Here is a 19,346-nt window from a genome sequence, read left to right on the forward strand (position 1 = left end):
GCCTATTCAGACAGCAAGTTTGAAGGGCGCACATCCTATATTTCCCCTGCATTTTATTTTTTTCTCTTCTTGTATTTGATTTTTTTATGTACCAAAAACAGTCATAATTCATTTTAATTCATAACTGTTCTCCATCCTCTCTTTATCCCATACAATCAATCAGGCTGTTTTTGTTATTGTACCTTCAAAGCTGATATGTTTAAATGAGCTCTGTTCTGATTGGCCTGTATTGTTCTTTCTTCAAAACGCAGGTTGACATAACTTCGGCATGAGTGGCCGGAGCTAAACTGCTGAATAGGTGGATGTATGCCAATGTATCAGGTTTGGTGACATCACATAACATCTCATTCAGTTACCATATATGGAGTCTGTGGGCATCCAATTCTTACTTGTAAAAAGTGAGAATTTGGCTTTTTACATATGGGGTAAGGGGAAGAACATCGTGTAATGTTGGTTCTTCACCAAACTGTTCCTTTAACCTGCCAAGTTTCAAAGCTATAACTAATAAACATTAAAAATGCAGGTTTGACGTGCTACGACACAAGTTTACTTATAAACCGCTTGCAGAAATGCTTCAGTTGTCTCTCTGCCAGATTTCTGAGTGATAAAATTATTCACAGCTGTCAATCAGCCAGAGTGGCGTGGCTTTTATTGTAAGGGCTTTGAAAGAGGCCTTTGTCTTCACTGAGAATGTGAGAGTAGCTCGTCTACCCTCAGCAGTACGTTACAATATGTTCAGCACCCACATCCTTCTGCTGACTCCAGTGGCAAAGCTGTGGGTTTCAACCGCTTCTCTAAACATCTGCTCTTGTGAGCTGTATGGACGACGCTTTGGCTAAAACTAAGGGTTAAAGTTTATCAGAGAGCAGTCGAGCTACTGACTCTCATTCACTCTCGCAGTTCTAACCAGCAGTAACAAAATAAAAGCATGCTGTAGCTTTATATGAATTATTTCTCACTTGTAGCTCACTGAAACAATAAAAAGTGCAAACTCTCAATCTTATCTGTTTTATCCTGATTTGGGAATGTGGGAAAAAGTAAAATTTCACAGAAAAGAATAATTTTCTTTACATATTTGCCCAGTTTCTATCATATCTTGACACAGAAACCTGAACTGTTGATTCAGAATGTAAATTAAAATGCAAATTAAATATGTAATTAATGATGCAATTGCATAATTACATTTAAATAGTATAGCCTCTCTTTTAAGGGTTGACATCAGTATAAAGCTTTCTAAGATTTCTGATTTGAATTACACCTTTAAGGGGAATTCCAATATTGTTTTTTTTCAAACTTTCTGCATAATTCATTGGCTGAGACATAAACAGAGTCATTCAGAGTGGTTTGGTGTGAAATGGTTTACTGTAGAGAAACTTACAGACTCAGATTTCTTTACAGTGGTGGTGATAGGAACCAGACGTCACAATATCTACAACACAAATATAGACATTTTATTTACTATCCAAAACCACCAGTGAACCTACACGAGTCTTCTGAGTGTTTATAGGTAATGTTGATGATGGTGAAATAGTGGTAAACCTGGAAAAAAAGGCCAAAACCTTCTCTACTCTATCATAAAACAGTGTCTCAGGCATCACACAGTGAATTGATAACCATTTGATGTAATAACTTTCTGTGAGGGAGCTTTTAGAGGTGGACGTCTGGTTCCTATCACCAGCACTGTGAACAGCTCTGACTTTTGAACAGATTATTTTTACATTAAACCACGCTGAATGACTTTACACTTTAACTGCTTAATTACGTTGACGAATTCTCCTTTAATTCTTCTGATGTTAAACAGTACATTAAATTAACCCTTCAATATTATGTGGTTGAATAACTGTTCCACTCCATACTGTGCTATGTGCTATTCAGGGATGCTACATGAGCATTTATCTTTATACAACAGATGACGTTGCCCTCTAGATGCAGCGACCACTGGAAGATTCAGAAAAAGCTTCAAAGGTTAACCTGTAAGACTAAATATAATACAATATTTCATGCAGTCTTAACTACATAAATATACAAGCAGTGTTCTTTCAAAAGATATTAATTCTATCAACTCTGCTCTACTGTTTTGTACACATTGTTCCTTTACATGATACAAAAGGCTCATCTTAAAAGGACCATTTCTTACATTTTCTGACCTCTTTTTATCCTTACAAATAAACAGGCTGGGTCTTTAAGACTGATATATGTAAATGAGCTCTGATGTGATTGGCTGCCCTGTATGGGGCCTTGTTCAGAAAGTAGTCCCAGCTGAAACATATAACTTCAACATGAATGGGTGGAGCTAAACTGCTGTTAGCTGTTGGTTTTGTGACATCACAAAAATTCTAAATGAATTCAAAATGGGCTGGTTTTTGATGTATGGACTGGGTGGACTGGACAGTGAATGGTACAATTCAAAACTATTGATGTTCACACACTGCACCATGATAAAGGCCCTTTAAATTAATATATGTGTATTGCAAATGTGTGAGCACTATGCTGTACCGCTATAACGGCAGTATAAAGTGGAAATGGATTTGTTAGCTGTACTATACCCATGATGCTCTGACGCAGAGCTTGGTCCTTAATTCACCATTTTCCATCTGAGACATCTGGTTTCATCTGTCGGATCAACTTGGCCGACAAAGTGCAGTAATTAAGCTCTAATTGAATAATACGGCAATATAGCGGTGGAGTTGATTCTGCATCCATTAGACTTAAAAAAGAGAATGGCTGCATCTTAATAATCTAGTTTAAAAGTACAGACGTGGCTTGTGTTCAATTAACTTTGCATTAGGTTTTTCAGATAAACTTTAGAGCAGGGAGAGTTTTCACCTTCACTAAAATGATTCTGAGAAGCAGTGTTGCTTCAGTGCTGCATTCACAGTGCGGTTAATGAGTAATTGAAAGGTGATGATTCAGTTGTTGTTCTGGCTCTGAACCCCGCACACTGGAATTAAAATGACACAATAATGTTACATTCAATTAGAGCTCACTACTCAGAATTTCCAGCTTCCGTATAGGAAAAAAACAAAGAAAACACACCCTGAACTGGGATGTCCTACTCAGAAAGTTGGAAAGGTGTCCTCAGCAGGTTCACCCCCATGTTCCCAGGATTCCTAGGTACTGTACACTGGCTTCACAAGCATAGTTTGAACTATAAAATTTGCTTAGCTAGCTAGTTAGCTCACTGAGGCAAGCCCAGCTGGGGCAAAACAGAGCCCTGGGAAATTTAAAGCCCTGGGAACACAGAGCCAGAGCAGTGGAAACAAAGAAATTTGGGAACAATGCAAATTATATTACCCCATTTCCAAAAAAGTGAATAGTACAAAGACAACACATCAAATGTTGAAACCTAGAAATTTCATTGTTTTTTGAAAAATACATTTTACCTATTCCATCATGGATGCTGGCTTTTGAACTGTATGCTGATACTAAGCCTGACGCTCTTTAGTTCGGATGCAGAGTCCATGATTTCTGAAAAGAATTAAAAATTTTGATTCGTCAGACCACAGGACACTTTTCCACTTCACCTCATTATTGTGTGCCCAGAGCCCAGAGAAGGCGGTGGTGTTTCTAGATCCTATTTATCTGTGCAGGCAACAGTATTATTAGGTATGTGAATGGCATGCAGGTGAAGAAACCATTGGATTACTAACAACCAGAAAGACATCACCAACTACCTTTACAGGTCGGGGTGAAGGTATCACAATGCATCGTTTGAAAAAGACTTCAAGAGCAGAAATATAGAAGCCATCTCAGGATGTAAACCACTTATCAGCCATAAGTACTTGAAATCCAGATTTGAATTATATGGACTTATAAGACAAGAACTAACTTCTACCAAAGTGATGGGAAAACAATGCATGTTGAAAGAAAGGATCTGCGCATGAAGCAAAACATACACGCCCATCTGTCAAGCATGGTGGAGGTAGTGTCATGGCTTGGGCTTGCATGGCTGCTTCTGAAACAGGCTCACTAATCTTTATTGACAATGATAGTAACAGCAGAATGTATTCATAAGTCTAGAGAAACATTCCCTCTGCCAATTTACAGAGAAATGCATCCAAACTATTCAGGAAGAACTTCATCCTGCAGCATGACAGTGACCCAAAACACACTGCCAACATAACAAAGGACATCATGAGGGGAAAAAAGTGAAATGTTTTAGTCAATTACCAGACCTTAACCCAACTGAGCATGTATTTCACCTCCTGAAAAGGCAAATGAAGGAAGAAATCCCCCAAAACAAACAACAACTGAAAGAAGCTGCTGTTAAAAGCCTGAAAAAGCACCATAAAAGAAGAAAGCAGCAGTTTGGTGATGTCAGTCAGTCACCAGTTTGACACAGTTATTTCAAGCAAGGAATATGCAACTAATTATTAAGAGGTTTTACTTTAATTTACTTTAAGACTGTTTGTTCTTATACATTTGCTTGCCTATAATTGGGAGATCTGCCAATAAAGGGTGCCAAGTTCTAAGTTGTTTAACACATCTGGATATAAAAAATCAAGAAAAAAATGCAGAATTTCTAATCTATCTTCTAATATACATCTGTAGATGGATAGAAATGTTGGGTCACCGTTTATCATAAAGTTCATTAAAAGAGGCTGTAGAGTTTTGGAACAAAGTCTGATGGACAGATGAGATGAAGATGAACCTGAACCAGAGGGATAATCAGAGAAATAGGAGAGCAGCTCATGATTCAAAGCAAACTACCTGATCATCTAAAATATATTGCAGGTAATGTCATGTATGCTGTCAATGGAACTGGATGTAATTGAGCCAAAGAGAACAGAAGTATCGTAACTGCTCATATCTGACCAAACATTCTGAAATGGTCTAGCCAGTAGTATAACCTGAATTGTGCTAATGTTTCAGTCAGTCTTATGAAATGCATGTTGCTTATATGGCATCAAGCTTACTAAAAATTTGGCTCCTGCCAGCGTGTCAAGAGTCTGTTGAACTGAAGGGAGCATATACTTCTCTCTAAATATGGCCTTAGTCAGCTTGGTTAGGGTTATGCATATGCAGACAGTTATATTCTTCTTTGGAACTACCACAGTGCCCAAGCACTGTTCTTCTTTGGAACTACCACAATGCCCAAGCACCTGTTGGTTGGCTCCTCCATGCTACTGGCCCTGATGATCTCCATGTGCTGGGTTTCTTCTTTATCTTTGTGCATGAGCAGTAAAAGAATCCACCTCGGAGTCTTAAAGGAGTAGGGCACTGCAGTTTAAGCTTACTGGCATGAGGCTGTTGGACAGCTGTTGCCTAGCAAAACATTAGCAACCACTTGCCTAACCACATGAAATTACCATATAAAACCCTTAAATGGCCAGGGCCCAAAGTTTTATTACATACCTCTATAACCTAAGAATAGCTTAGCCAGTTTGCATTGAAGTCCCTGTAGTTACTGAGTAATAAGCCTTAGTATGTAAACAATCAAAATCTATCTACAACTGATTTAGCCATTTAAGTGTTTTCAGCTGGCATCAACTTAAAGTTCCCCCTTAAACTTTCCCCTCTAGTTAACCTTATATAGTTCTAATCTAGTAAGTAACTATTCTGTATGCAGAGGATGGCCTGTTTTATTATTCTATGTTTTCTGCTGTTTTAATGCATTAAAGCAATAAATATTTAACACCATTAAATATTAACAGGTTTACTGCATTTTCCTAGTTTGACCTTTTGCATAACTTGTAGTTCCACCTTGAACGCCAAGCTACTCACATGCTGTTGCTATGACTTTGCAACCATAGTCCATTTAAAAAAATTGAAACGGCTTTCAATGGCTGTCTTGATAACATTTCCCACTACTGCCATGCTATAATTTTATCAGTGAAGTACATTAAGTCATTTGCATGCAAGCCACGGCACTGATGGCGGCAGTATCAATAATATCAGTAACATTAGCTCTGGAGGATGCCTCGGCAGACTTCACTCATCAAGTAGCAATTATGGTGAGGGTGAAAAAGTTTTCAAGGACAACACTGTAAAACAACACTTTAATGGAAAAGGCTACAGAGTCCTGGCAAAGACCTTCAACATCACCAATTGGTTAGATTGTATTCAATCAGAAAGTCCTTAGAATCACAGCTAATCGTCCCTGGACAGATTAGCTTTCACAACGTGTTCTCAAACTATTAATAAAGACAGTAAGAGAGAAGCCAACAGTCCCTCGAAAAGAGTTAGAGGATGATAAGAAACAACAGTTACACCCAGAACAGCATTTCCTGACTTGAATCCCACTGAAAATTGAAATCGAAGTCCATCGAAGTCCATCAGAGCGACACTCCTTGGGGGGCTGAAGATGGTTTGCCGAGAGAAGTGGGCCAGAATTAAACCACAGTTCTCCAAAAAGCTAATTACTTCTTACTGTAGACATCTTGAATTTGTAATTGCCTGCAATGGCTTTGCAACAAGTGTAATGTTATTAATTTGTGGCATCTGAATACTTTTTTTCCATATCAGTTTATCTTTTTATAAACATATCTTTGTATACACTGATTAGACATAACATTATGACCACCTCCTTGTTTCTACACTCATTGTCCATTTTATCAGCTCCACTTACTGTATAGGTGCACTTTGTAGTTCTACAGTTACAGACTGTAGTCCATCTGTTTCTCTGCATACTTTGTTAGCCCCCTTTTAAACACTGTGTCCACTCACTGTCCACTCTATTAGACACTCCTACCTTGTCAGTCCACCCTGTAGATGTAAAGTCAGAGACGATAGCTCATCTGCTGCTGCACAGTTTGTGTTGGTCATCCTCTAGTCCTTCATCAGTGGTCACAGGACGCTGCCCACAGGACGCTGTTGGCTGGATATTTTTGGTTGGTGGACTATTCTCAGTCCAGCAGTGACACTGAGGTGTTTAAAAACTCCAGCAGCACTGCTGTGTCTGATCCACTCAGACCAGCACAACACACACTAACACACCACCACCACGTCAGTGTTACTGCAGTGCTGAGAATGATCCACCGCCCATGGGGGTCCTGACTGCTGAAGAGCAGGGTAAAAGGGGGATAACAAAGTATGCAGAGAAACAGATGGACTACAGTCTGTAACTGTAGAACTACAAGAGCACCTATATAGTGTATAGTGTAAAATATAGTGTAAATATGAAGTGGATATATGCACTGGAACTTCATTAAATACAAAAAAAATGTCTAAATACTTCTCTTCTTACACTATAAATCATTTTTATCTGATAAAATGTTACATCAACACAGTTCAGTATTTTAGGTTATTTTCTGTCGACAGTAAATATGGAATCAAAAATTTGCCAATCTGAATCGTCAATTCATTTGAAAAAAAAAAAAAGAAATGGTCCAAATGCTCAAAGAAAGACAATAAAAATCCACCATTGTCATCTTAAACAGATTCACTTATTATGTTGTGTTCTGGTGGCAGCGTGTCCTACCGGATGACGAAATCCCCTGCGTCGATGAGAGGTCCGTAACCGGATGAGAGGAGATTTCCGGAATTTCCGACCACAGAGCAAGTCCTGCAGCGGCTCGGCCCAGAGTCCTGATAACGGTCCTCACCCGGAATCACGGTGAACAGCTTGTCCAGCACCATGCTCAGGTTGGCTGGGTTAGTCTCTGACTGCAGCCACTAGATGAATTAGGAATTAGATTAGATTAGATAGATAGATAGATAGATAGATAGATAGATAGATAGATAGATAGATAGGCTATGGGTCTGAAAGGATATGTAGCTGTCAAGAAGAACCTCACTGAGAAAAGGAGACGGACACATCAAACAAAGAAGCTGAACAATGGACTGACCACCCCAGAGTCCAGACCTCAACACCACTGAATGGGTTTGATTACTTCAGAAAATGATCAACCAGCTTCTAAGACTGAACTTTGGAGGTGTGGAAAATATCCCTGCAGGTTTCTTTGAGAAACTGAAAGTGAGTCTCCTGAAAAGAATGGAAGCTGGAATGAAGGTAAAAAGTGGACACAATAAATAGTGAATAGCTACATTTAGATATTGCATTTAGTTGTTGAGGCTTCTGTGTAATTTTCTGTTGTTTTGAATGTTTTTCATGACATTGAAAAATGAAAAATCTGTACTTCATGGCTATTTTGACTAGAAATGCACAGTAATATATATATATATAATATATATATATATATATATATATATATATATATATATATATATATAATATCAGCTACACTACAAGGTTTACATCCCAGAATAGTATCCTTCATGATCTCCTTCCTGGTTATATTATACATCTTACATGTAAGTCCATATCCTACATTTAATTGGTATTTAACTTGTTCCTGAGGTCTATCTTTGACAATGTGTGGTTTTATGTACCCAAACAGCCCCTAATGCAATTTCATGTGATCATCCTCCAACTTCCTTTTAACCCTTAGAATTAAGCCACTATTTTAGTGTGTAATTAAGATTCATATATAATCTCTGCTCTCATTCAAAAAGCACTCCTTATAACAAAAACAATGCTAATAACTAGCTGGAATGGGTGGAGCTAAACTGATATAGGCTGAATGTGTGGAAACACGTGATGAGCCAAAACATTAAGATCACCTGCTCAATGCACTTTTGGTCTTCTGCATCCATCAAAACAGCTCCAACCTGCTAAGGCAAGCATGCTACAAGACCTCTAAACGTGCCCTGTGGTATCTGGCACCAAGACATTAGCAGCAGATCCTGTAAGTCCTGTTAGTAGCAAGGTAGAGCAGGCCTGACTCCAGCACATCTCACAGGTGCTTAAGATTATGATTAAACTCTCCACCAAGCATGTAGCCATGTGTAGGCCTTGCTGTGTGTGGCCATACCAGGCCTGGTCATAGGCCCATCCATCAAATGGGCAAAGAATATTTATTAAGCTGCAATTTTAAGATAATAAAATTGGATTTCTTTTACGTGAGTGCTGTCATTTTATTACGCTCAATCAAATCACTACACTCTCTACCTCTTTCTTAAATGTGTGAGGTATAGTGCAATCAACCAATCCTAAGCTCCACTCTGTTTTCCACTGACCACTGCTTAGCAGCTGTTGCTACCTGCCTTTACCACAAACATTCAATTTGTTATCAGCACAGCAGTGTTTGAATTCGAAGGTCCAGTGGTGGTCAAAAAATGTAGGACCTGTTAAAGTGAGATCTGTATAGAGTACAGTACGTTGTTTTCCAAAGCCAATTTCCAAATTGTAAAAAAGATCCAGAGAATTTGGAGGCCGGGGCAACACCTTGAATTCTTCATCATGTTCCTCAAACCGTTCCTGAACAGTGTGTGCAGTGTGGCAGGATGTACTATCCTGCTGAACGAGGGCACTGCCGTTGGGGAATACCAATGCCATGAAGTGGTGTACAGATCCGCTACCATGTTTAGGTAAGTGACACATGTCAAATTGATGTCCACATGAATGTCCAGACCCAGAGTTTCCCAGTGAAACACTGGCCAGAGCATCACACTCCCTCCACCGGCTTGTCTTTTTCCCATAGTGCACCCTAGTGCCATCACTTCTCCACGCAAATGGCACATATGTACTCAACTGTCCATTAAATGTAAAAGCAAACAGGACTCATCTGATCAGGTGACCTTCCTCCATCACTCCAAGGTCCAGTTCCAACACTCAGGTGCTCAGGTCTATACGCTTTTGGCAGTGAACAGAAGTCAGCATGAACATTCTGACCAGTCTGCAGCTATGCAGCTCCAAACGCAACAGGGTGTGATGGACTTGTGTTGTGACACATTTCTCCTGTAACCATCATTACAAATTTTGGTGACTTGCACCACAGTTTGGTTTGGACCAAATGGGATAGGCTTTGTTGCCCTTGTACATTCATGCCTCAGAATCGGAACACCCTGTTGCTGGTTCGATGTTTATCCCTCCTTGGACTACTGTCAGTAGGTTTATCCCTCCTTGGACCACTGTTGGTAGGTTTATCCCTCCTGGGACCACTGTCGGTAGGTTTGTCCCTCCTTGGACCACTGTCGGTAGGTTGGTCCCTCCTGGGACCACTGTCGGTAGGTTTGTCCCTCCTGGGACCACTGTCGGTAGGTTTGTCCCTCCTTGGACCACTGTCGGTAGGTTTGTCCCTCCATGGACCACTGTCGGTAGGTTTATCCCTCCTTGGACCACTGTCAGTAGGTTTGTCCCTCCTGGGACCACTGTTGGTAGGTTTGTCCCTCCTGGGACCACTGTTCGTAGGTTTGTCCCTCCATGGACCACTGTTCGTAGGTTTGTCCCACCTTGGACCACTGTCGGTAGGTACTCACCACTGCTAAAAGTGGTCAAAATGTGTTGTTCTCATCATGTAAGTAAATGAGATCACAAAAGTGATTTCAGAGGAGGCTGTATTTGCAGTTTAGTGTCCACATATGTATTGTATGAACTGAGGAGTTAACCCTTTCATGCACAACATGGGTCAAAAGTGACCTGACTGAGTTTTAATTTTCTATATCTTTGGAATAAATTCATTTTATCATTCAGGATTCTATGAGTTCCTCAATTAACTTGTTTTTGATCATCGCAAATCCTTATTTTGATATTGTTTTCTTACTTTTGAATAAAAATCATTTTACCCTTCTAATGCAAAACATGGGCCAAAAGGGACCCATATTGATTTCTTATGTAATTTCAAGCATGACTGAGTGCCTCTTTGCTAGATCTTTGAAGTAAATGTATTTTGCCATTTAATATTCCAGGTATTAATTAAAAAAATTGTATTCAATTGACCACAAATCTTTGTTTTCATTCGTCTTTTCTTACTTTATTAACAAAATTAATTATTGTATTACTATAAGTTTACACACTCGTGTGAAAAATAACCCATGTATGCAGGTGTGATTAAAAAATACACATACCGAATAATACATTTAATACTTGAAATATGTTTACTTGTCAATAAAATAAAAGAAAGCAAAACTGATAAAATAAAATCAAACAGGTATGGCACACATTGCCATGTCAGTGCTTACGTGGCAATTTGCACTGTACACATTTGATTTTCTTCAATCAGTTTTATTTTCTTTTATTCGGTCACATTCACCACAGTTCACTAGAGTTCACTGCTGTTACACTACAGTTCAACATCAGTGTTATCGGTCATCAGTGATACATGTATAGTATGTGTGACAAAGTGACAAGCACATTTTACATATTGAATGTATTACTGTTTGGCTAACTTGACCACTTGGAAAATTAAATGATGAAATTAATTGATTTCAAAAGATATAGCAAAGAAACACTCATGCATGTAATAACATAGGAAATTAATATGGGTCATTTTTAACCCATGTAGTGCCTTAAAAGGGGTCTGCATAGCTGCATATGCATCAAAGGGTTAATGGTATGTTTTGAAACCTTGACATCTAACCGTGTTAAGCATCATATGTGAACTCATCAGCAAACCTGAAACTCAAATGTATAGTTTGTACACAGAATTTCACAAGCAGGCACTCATGTACACACATAAACATATAGAGTATGTACATACACATACCTGCATATCTAAAATTCAATTATGCAGCAGAAGTCATACAGTCATAAATTACACGTACACACGCAGATTTCCACACTGACACAAAACAAAACTGCTTAGTTTGGCTCCAGTCCAGCTGAATGGTGTCCAAGCTGTGGTATGTCTGTTGCCTTACAAGCATTTCTCATAAAGATCACTAACAGATGCAGGTCACCTAACTTACTGTTACATCAGTTACTATCTACATAAACGTCAGCATTCCTGTTCCTATACCATATCCTGGTTCAAGCTTCAGTTAACTGATCTCTCCACCAAGCATGTAGCCACGGGTCGGCCTTGCTGTGTGTGGCCATACCAGGCCTGGTCATAGGCCCATCCATCAAATGGGCAAAGAATATTTATTAAGCTGCATTTTTAAGATAATAAAATTGGATTTCTTTTATGTGAGCGCTGTCATTTTATTACGCTCAATCAAATCACTACACTCTCTACCTCTTTCTTAAATGTGTGAGGTATAGTGCAATCAACCAATCCTAAGCTCCACTCTGTTTTCCACTGACCACTGCTTAGCAGCTGTTGCTACCTGCCTTTACCACAAGCATTCAATTTGTTATCAGCACAGCAGTGTTTGAATTTGAAGGTCCAGTGGTGGTCAAAAAATGTAGGACCTGTTAAAGTGAGATCTGGATAGAGTACAGTATGTTGTTTTCCAAAGCCAATTTCCAAATTGTAAAAAAGATCCAGAGAATTTGGAGGCCGGGGCAACACCTTGAATTCTTCATCATGTTCCTCAAACCATTCCTGAACAATGTGTGCAGTGTGGCAGGATGTACTATCCTGCTGAATGAGGGCACTGCCGTCGGGGAATACCAATGCCATGAAGTGGTGTACAGATCCGCAACCATGTTTAGGTGGGTGGGATATGTCAAATTGATGTCCATATAAAGGTCTGGACGCAGAGTTTCCCAGCAGAGCACTGGCCAGAGCATCACACTCCCTACACTGAATAGTCTTTTTCCTACAGTGCACCTTGGTACCATTACTTCTCCAGGTAAACTGCACACATGTACCCAGCTGTCCATTCAACATAAAAGAAAATGGGACTCATGGATCAGGCGACCTCCTTTTCTATGTGCTTTTGGCAGTGAACAGAGGTCAGCATGAACATTCTGACCAGTCTGCAGCTATGCAACTTCAAACACAACAGGGTGCACTGAGTGTTGTGACACATTCCTCCTTACAAATTTCGGTGACTTGTGCCACAGTTCGGTTTGGATCAGATGGGATAGCCTTTGTTGCTCTCGTGCTTTGTTGCCCAACACCTTGTCACTCAGGGGTGCCCAATCCTGGTCTTGGAGATCTACAATGCTGCAGAGTTTAGCTCCAGCCCTAATCAAACACACCTGATCCAGGTAATGAAGGCCTTCAGGGACATCTGAGTATTAGAGCCAGGTGAGTTGGATCTAAACTCCAGAGGTTGGAAGATCTCCAGGACCAGGATTGGGCACTCCTGCTGTTGCTGGTTCCAGGTTTGTCCCTCCATGGACCACTGTCGGTAGGTACTCACCATTGCTGACTGGGAGCACCTCTCAAGCCTAGCCATTTCAGAGATCCAGACCCAGTCACCTGGCTATAATGATTTGACCCTTGTCAAAGTTGCTCAATACTTCATACCTGCCCATTTCTTCAGCATCTAACATGTCGACTACAAGAACTGACCATTCCTGTACCATCTAATCTATCCCAAGCCTTAACATGTGCTGCTGTTACAAGATAACCAACATTATTTGCATGTATTTGCTCATCATGTATGTAAATGAGATCACAAAAAGCCATATCAGAGGAGGCTGTATTTGCAGTTTAGTGTCCACATATGTACTGTATGAACTGAGGAGTTAACCCTTTCATGCACAACATGGGTCAAAAATGACCTGACTGAGTTTTAATTTTCTATATCTTTGGGATAAATTCATTTTATCATTCAGGATTCTATGAGTTCCTCAATTAACTTGTTTTTGATCATCGCAAATCCTTATTTTGATATTGTTTTCTTACTTTTGAATAAAAATCATTTTACCCTTCTAATCATGATGGAGGATCTTCAAGCATGTCTTCGAGTGTTTCTTTGCTATATTTTTGAAATAAATTTATTTTACAATTTAATATTTCATGTATTATAAGTATTTTGTTTTTGAGCACCACAAATCTTACAAATCTTTTTTTTTCAATCATCTTTTCTTACTGTATGAACAAAATTATTATTGTCCTACTACAACTTCACACACTTGTGTCAGTGACTAAAAAATATACACAAGCAAAATAATACATTTATTATTTGAAATATGTTTACTTGTCAATAAAATAAAATAAAAGGAAACCGATAAAATAAAATCAAACAGGTACAGCACAAATTGCCATCTCAGTGCTTACATGACAATTTGCACTGTACACATTTGATTTTCTTCAATCAGTTTTATTTTCTTTTATTCGGTCACATTTACCACAGTTCACTAGAGTTCACTGCTGTTACACTACAGGTCAGCATCATTATTATCGGTTATCAGTGATACGTGTATGGTATGTGTGACAAAGTGACAAACATATTTCACATATTAAATGTATTACTGTTTGGCTAAATCACTGCTAAAATGATTATTAAATGAATCATAAATTACACGTCCACACACAGATTTCCACACTGACACAAAACGAAACTGTGAGCTGTGGTATGTCTGTCACCTTACAAGCATTTCTCATAAAGATCACTAACGGCTGCAGGTAACATAACTCACTGTTACGTCAGGTACTATCTACATAAACGTCAGCATTCCTGTTCATATACCATATCCTGATTCAAGCTTCAGTTAACTGATCTCTCAACCAAGCATGTAGCCACGAGTAGGCCTTGCTGTGTCTGGCCTTACCAAGTCTGGTCATAGGCCTAGCAATCAAACGGGCAGAGAATGTTTATTAAGCTGCATTATTTGAAATAATGAAACAGAATTTCCAGTCCTATGACCACTGCTTAGCAACTGTTGCTATCTGCCTCTACCATGAACTCTACCATGTTAGTGTCACTGCTGTGCTGAGAATGGAGCACCACCCAAATAACAGCTGTACAACAGCAGTCCTGTGGTCAGAAACTGACCAATGATGAATGGGGTAGAGTGGCGGAAACACTGGGCAGCCACAAATAAGCTACTATATAGTGTCTATAATGACACATCTATGCAATAAAACTATAAGGTAGGTGTTTCTAATAAAGTGGCCAGTGAGTGGAAGTATGCAGTATTTTGTATATTTGGTACTTACAAATGCTTTTACTGCAAAAGCTAAAATAAGCTGTTTTAACACATCAAAGAAAACATCTTCTTCAGTACATCGAGTACCAAAGGTAAGATAAAAAATGTCCATAAACATTTTCATGCTTGTAGTGATGGTAAGCTTTAGCATATGATGATTAGATTTAGGTTTTGAAGTTAGCAGTCTAGTTTTTCCCTCATCTAACTTGATGACTAGACTTAACTGTCTGATTTACACTCAGTTATGTTATCTTTACCGGGTAACAGTTGTGCCTCTGGTAATTTTTCCTTGTCTTTGTATATCTCGGCTGTCCAATTTTAACTCGGCTATGTCATCTTTGTTGGGCAGAATTTGTGTTTGTGTTAGTGGATGCATGATTTATAGCAAAGGGTGCTGCAGTGTTGGTTGTGTTTATGAGAATCCTGACTTCTTGTTGATTTTTACACAGTCTTCCTATTGTTTTGAGTGATTATGAAGAGCCTTTCAAAAGTTTAAAGAATCCTCGCATATTGTGAAAGTTCTAGGAAGAACTTTAAACTTGGTATAGAACATTTACATTATGTGAACTTTCACATGTATAAAAGTGAACTTTGATTTTCATACATGGGTCTGTAGGGAACAAATGGTGTGTATTCTATGGCATCAAGGGACTTCTTGCGATTTGTAAGATTTCTAATATATACTCAAGGTTTACTTTTTTCAACATGTTATTCATTTTTCTAAATGTGTTCCTAGAGTCATAACATAGTTATTTTCTTTAATGTTGCTGAATATAAACCTCCGAATCAGGGCTCCTCTGAAATGGAACACATTCGTGGTAAACTGATGCCTGGCACCAGAACTCTGATCCTTTTAAAACCTTGACACGCTGAAGGACGTTTGGCATGCTTATGAAAGTGTGACATGGCTCATTTGCTACAAATGTCACATATCTCATGGGCATTTTGAATAAGAGCTTTTAAAATCCCAGCAGCACATCATGACTGCAAGGCCAGCCAGGCTGGGTTTTAGCAAGGCTGCCACAGTTTGTCACTGCACCATCACAGAAATGAGAAAAGTCACTGTCCACATTAGTAGAAACCCTCCATCTTGCTGCTGTACAGGTAGTGACTGAGGTTGCACAGTTTGTGTTAATTATTTTTAGTCCCTCATCAATGGTCAGTTTCTGACTACAAAGCTGCTCTTGTTTGGATATTATTTAGTGGCGGTCCACTGTCAACCTGGTAGTAACACTGACATGTTTAAAAACCCCAGAAACACTGCTGTGTCAGATACACTCATACCAGCACCACCCTCACTATCATAAACACCAGTATGAACACTGTCATGAACACCAGCATGAACACCATCATAACACTACCTTGAACATTACCGTGAACACCAGCATGAGCACTACCATGAGCACTACCTTGAACACTACCATGAACACCAACATAAACACCATCATCTACTATGAACATAACCATGACCACCACCATTAACTCTACCATGAACACCACCATGAACACTACCAAGAACACCACTATGAACACCATCATAAACATTACCTTGAACTCTACCATGAACTCAACTTCTTTAGACATACTAGAAATATCAATGTTATTTTATGATTAGTATCACCTTGATTAGAGTCATAAATGCACATTTTGGAATGAAAGAGTACACTCTTAAAAAAGATACTAAAAAAAGAAAGTTTTTTAGTAAAGAAAATGGTTCTGTATAGAACCTTGAACACTCCAAGAACCCTTTGCCTAATTAAAGGGTTCTTTGCATCTTGAAAGTGTTCTTCAGACTGATGGAGAGTGTGCTGTGTACTGTACTTTGTACTGAACTGTGGTGATGTCTGTAACATGAGATTAGCAAGAAATTCAGCTCCCGTATGTCATTTTATGCGGGTCTTGTGTCCGAGTCACACAATGTAACTCACTCACTGATCAGATGGAGAAACAAGAACTCCCAGATGCCACCCATGCTGGTGTCATTTGAGAGGGCACTCAAGCCATGATGGTAATGTGTCTAGCAGTTCATGTAAGTTTATACCCCACCAGTTAGCACTGTGCTAACTGCATGTTGTAGTCATTACACTTCACACATTTGTCAAACTAATTTCTGATAGACCTGCTTAAGTGGTTTTGGACATACTGTTATCTAGAAATATGGACTAAATTATGTGACATAACTAAAAATAGTTAAAGTCCACTTGTGTACATTAAAGGAATAATTGGAATTAGATGGCCAACCTATCTGATAAACACTAGAAGTCAATAGTCACCCAAATCTTTTCTGTAAATACTTCTTCTCAACTGGTTAGAGCAGCTTAAGAGAGGTTTTAGTAATGTATTTGTATTAACGACTTGGGTAACTATTGACTTCTGGTGTTAGCAACGTTAGCCTTGTAGCTACAGCAATAAAATAAAAAAGCAAGATATGGACACCAGGCATGACTTGGCTGATTGACTACATCAAGGGTAAATTTGGAAATCATGTGAAAAAAAAGGGGGGGGGGTGAGCAGGATCAGGAGAGAGAGAGAGAGAGAGAGAGAGAGAGAGAGAGAGAGAGAGAGAAAGAGAGAGAGAGAGAGAGAGATAGATGGGTGAGAGATGGAGGGAGGAATCAGAAAGGTGGCAGAGAGAGAGAGAGATAAGGAAGAAGAGAGTGAGAGAGAGAGAAGGAATAAGAAAGGTGGGAGGGAGGGAGAGAAAGAGAGAGATAAGGAAGAAGAGAGAGATAAGGAAGAAAAGAGAGAGAGAGAGAAGGAATAAGAAAGGTTGGAGGAAGAGAGAGAGAGAGAGATAAGGAAGAAGAGAGAGATAAGGAAGAAAAGAGAGAGAGAGAGAGAGAAGGAATAAGAAAGGCGGGAGGGAGAGAGAGCGATATAAGGAAGAAGAGAGATAAGGAAGAAAAGAGAGAAAGAGAGACAGAGAGAGAGAGAGAGAGAGAGAGAGAGAGAGAGAGAGAGACAGAGAGAGAAAGAGAGAGAGACAGGGAGACAGAGAGACAGAGAGAGAGACAGAGAGAGAGAGACAGAGAGAGAGACAGAGAGAGAGAGAGAGAGAGAGAGAGAGAGAGAGACAGAGATAGAGAGAGAGAGAGAGAGAGAGAGACAGAGATAGAGAGAGAGAGGGAGAGAGAGGTGGTGATGTTCTTAACCGGCTCTGCTGACATTCACTCTGATTGAAACCTACTTTGTCAGAGAATCTGAGCCGAGATTAAACCGAAAACTCCGCATTCTGTTCAGAAGAAACGTCTCTCTCCGTCTCTCTCAGTCTCCCTCCGTCTCCCTCCGTCTCTGTCCATCTCTCTCATGAATTGAATCACTGCCTTTTCATTTAATCGTGCCATGCTTGGAGCATTCTGGGTAATAAGACCAAAGAGTCAATTCCGATTTAGCGGCTTGTGCTTCTAAGTGAAGTCCTGCAGTGAGCCGACAGGATTTCACCGTTTAATAACGAAACGAAGCGAAACGGAGGAAACACACAGGTGGCCCGAGCAGAGACCTCACCACCACAGCCTGGAGGAGCCAGCTTTGACTGTTCTAATCATTAATCCTTTAACACTTGTTTGTTATAGACACATTTCATCCATTTAATAAGCAGTAAATTTTGTTATAGCCTTATTAATGGACCAAATAAACTTCATCAGAATATATATTTATTACTTTCAATTTAAATCCAGTACTATGATTTCTATCATGTCAACAAAAAGTAAAAATCATGTGAAAATCAACAAGAAAATCACATCATTTCCTCACACAGTCTCTGATTTTCATAATCAATGTCAAGCGAGAGCAGCAGTGGCTGCATGTTCCAATCATTGGAATATATTGGAATATATATATATATATATATATATATATATATATATATATATATATTTACTCATAGATTCTTGCTACAGTGGAGGCTCTCGAGGGGAACTAGACCTCCACTCTGCTGTTATTGCATTTTACTGAACTAAAGTATAATGTAGTATGGAACTCTTTACGGAGGCCCTCAAGGGACATGGTGTATTTGTGTTTAGGTAAAAATCTGGTGTGAAGATACTTTCAGGTGCGTACCAGATACTATCAAGTGAGCACCAAATACTATCAAGTGAGCACCTGATACTATCAAGTGCGCACCCAGTACTATCAAGTGAGCACCCGATGCTATCAAGTAAGCACCAGAGACTATGTGGTGGGCACCCAGTACTATCAGGTGAGCACCAGATACCATCAACTGAGCACCCAATACTATCAAGCAAACACCAGAAATCATGTGGTGAGAACCCAATACTATGTGGTGAGCACCCGATACTATCAAATGAGCACCCAGTACTATCAACTGAGCACCCAATACTATCAGGTGAGCACCAGATACTAAAAGAAAAAAATACAAAATGTCTTCAAGTTCAAGTGAAAAGATAACGTTTGCTCTATGCAAAACAGATAAACAATTCCATCGGGTGGGGTACTTTCCATTTTGGTGCTCACATGATAGTATCGGGTGCTCACTTGATAACATCTGGTGCGCACAAGATTTTTACCTGAAAAAAAATACACGTCCCTTTTACCTAAATAAACACACTACATCCCTTCA

The 19,346-nt window shown here is 39.3% G+C and overlaps 1 protein-coding gene across 1 annotated transcript in view; it reads right to left on the reverse strand.

Annotated features, from left to right (window-relative positions):
* LOC118812040 (CMP-N-acetylneuraminate-beta-galactosamide-alpha-2,3-sialyltransferase 1-like) overlaps positions 1 to 19,346 on the reverse strand; it is a 63,215-nt gene that overhangs the window by 10,256 nt on the left and 33,613 nt on the right. Inside the window, exon 3 of the mRNA XM_036576718.1 lies at positions 7,421 to 7,614. Coding sequence (XP_036432611.1) covers positions 7,421 to 7,614 — 194 coding nt within the window. The remainder of the gene's footprint in view (positions 1 to 7,420; positions 7,615 to 19,346) is intronic.

The sequence above is a fragment of the Colossoma macropomum genome, unplaced genomic scaffold (genome assembly GCF_904425465.1).
Source record: "Colossoma macropomum unplaced genomic scaffold, Colossoma_macropomum, whole genome shotgun sequence".
In the NCBI taxonomy this organism is placed as follows: Eukaryota; Metazoa; Chordata; class Actinopteri; order Characiformes; family Serrasalmidae; genus Colossoma; species Colossoma macropomum.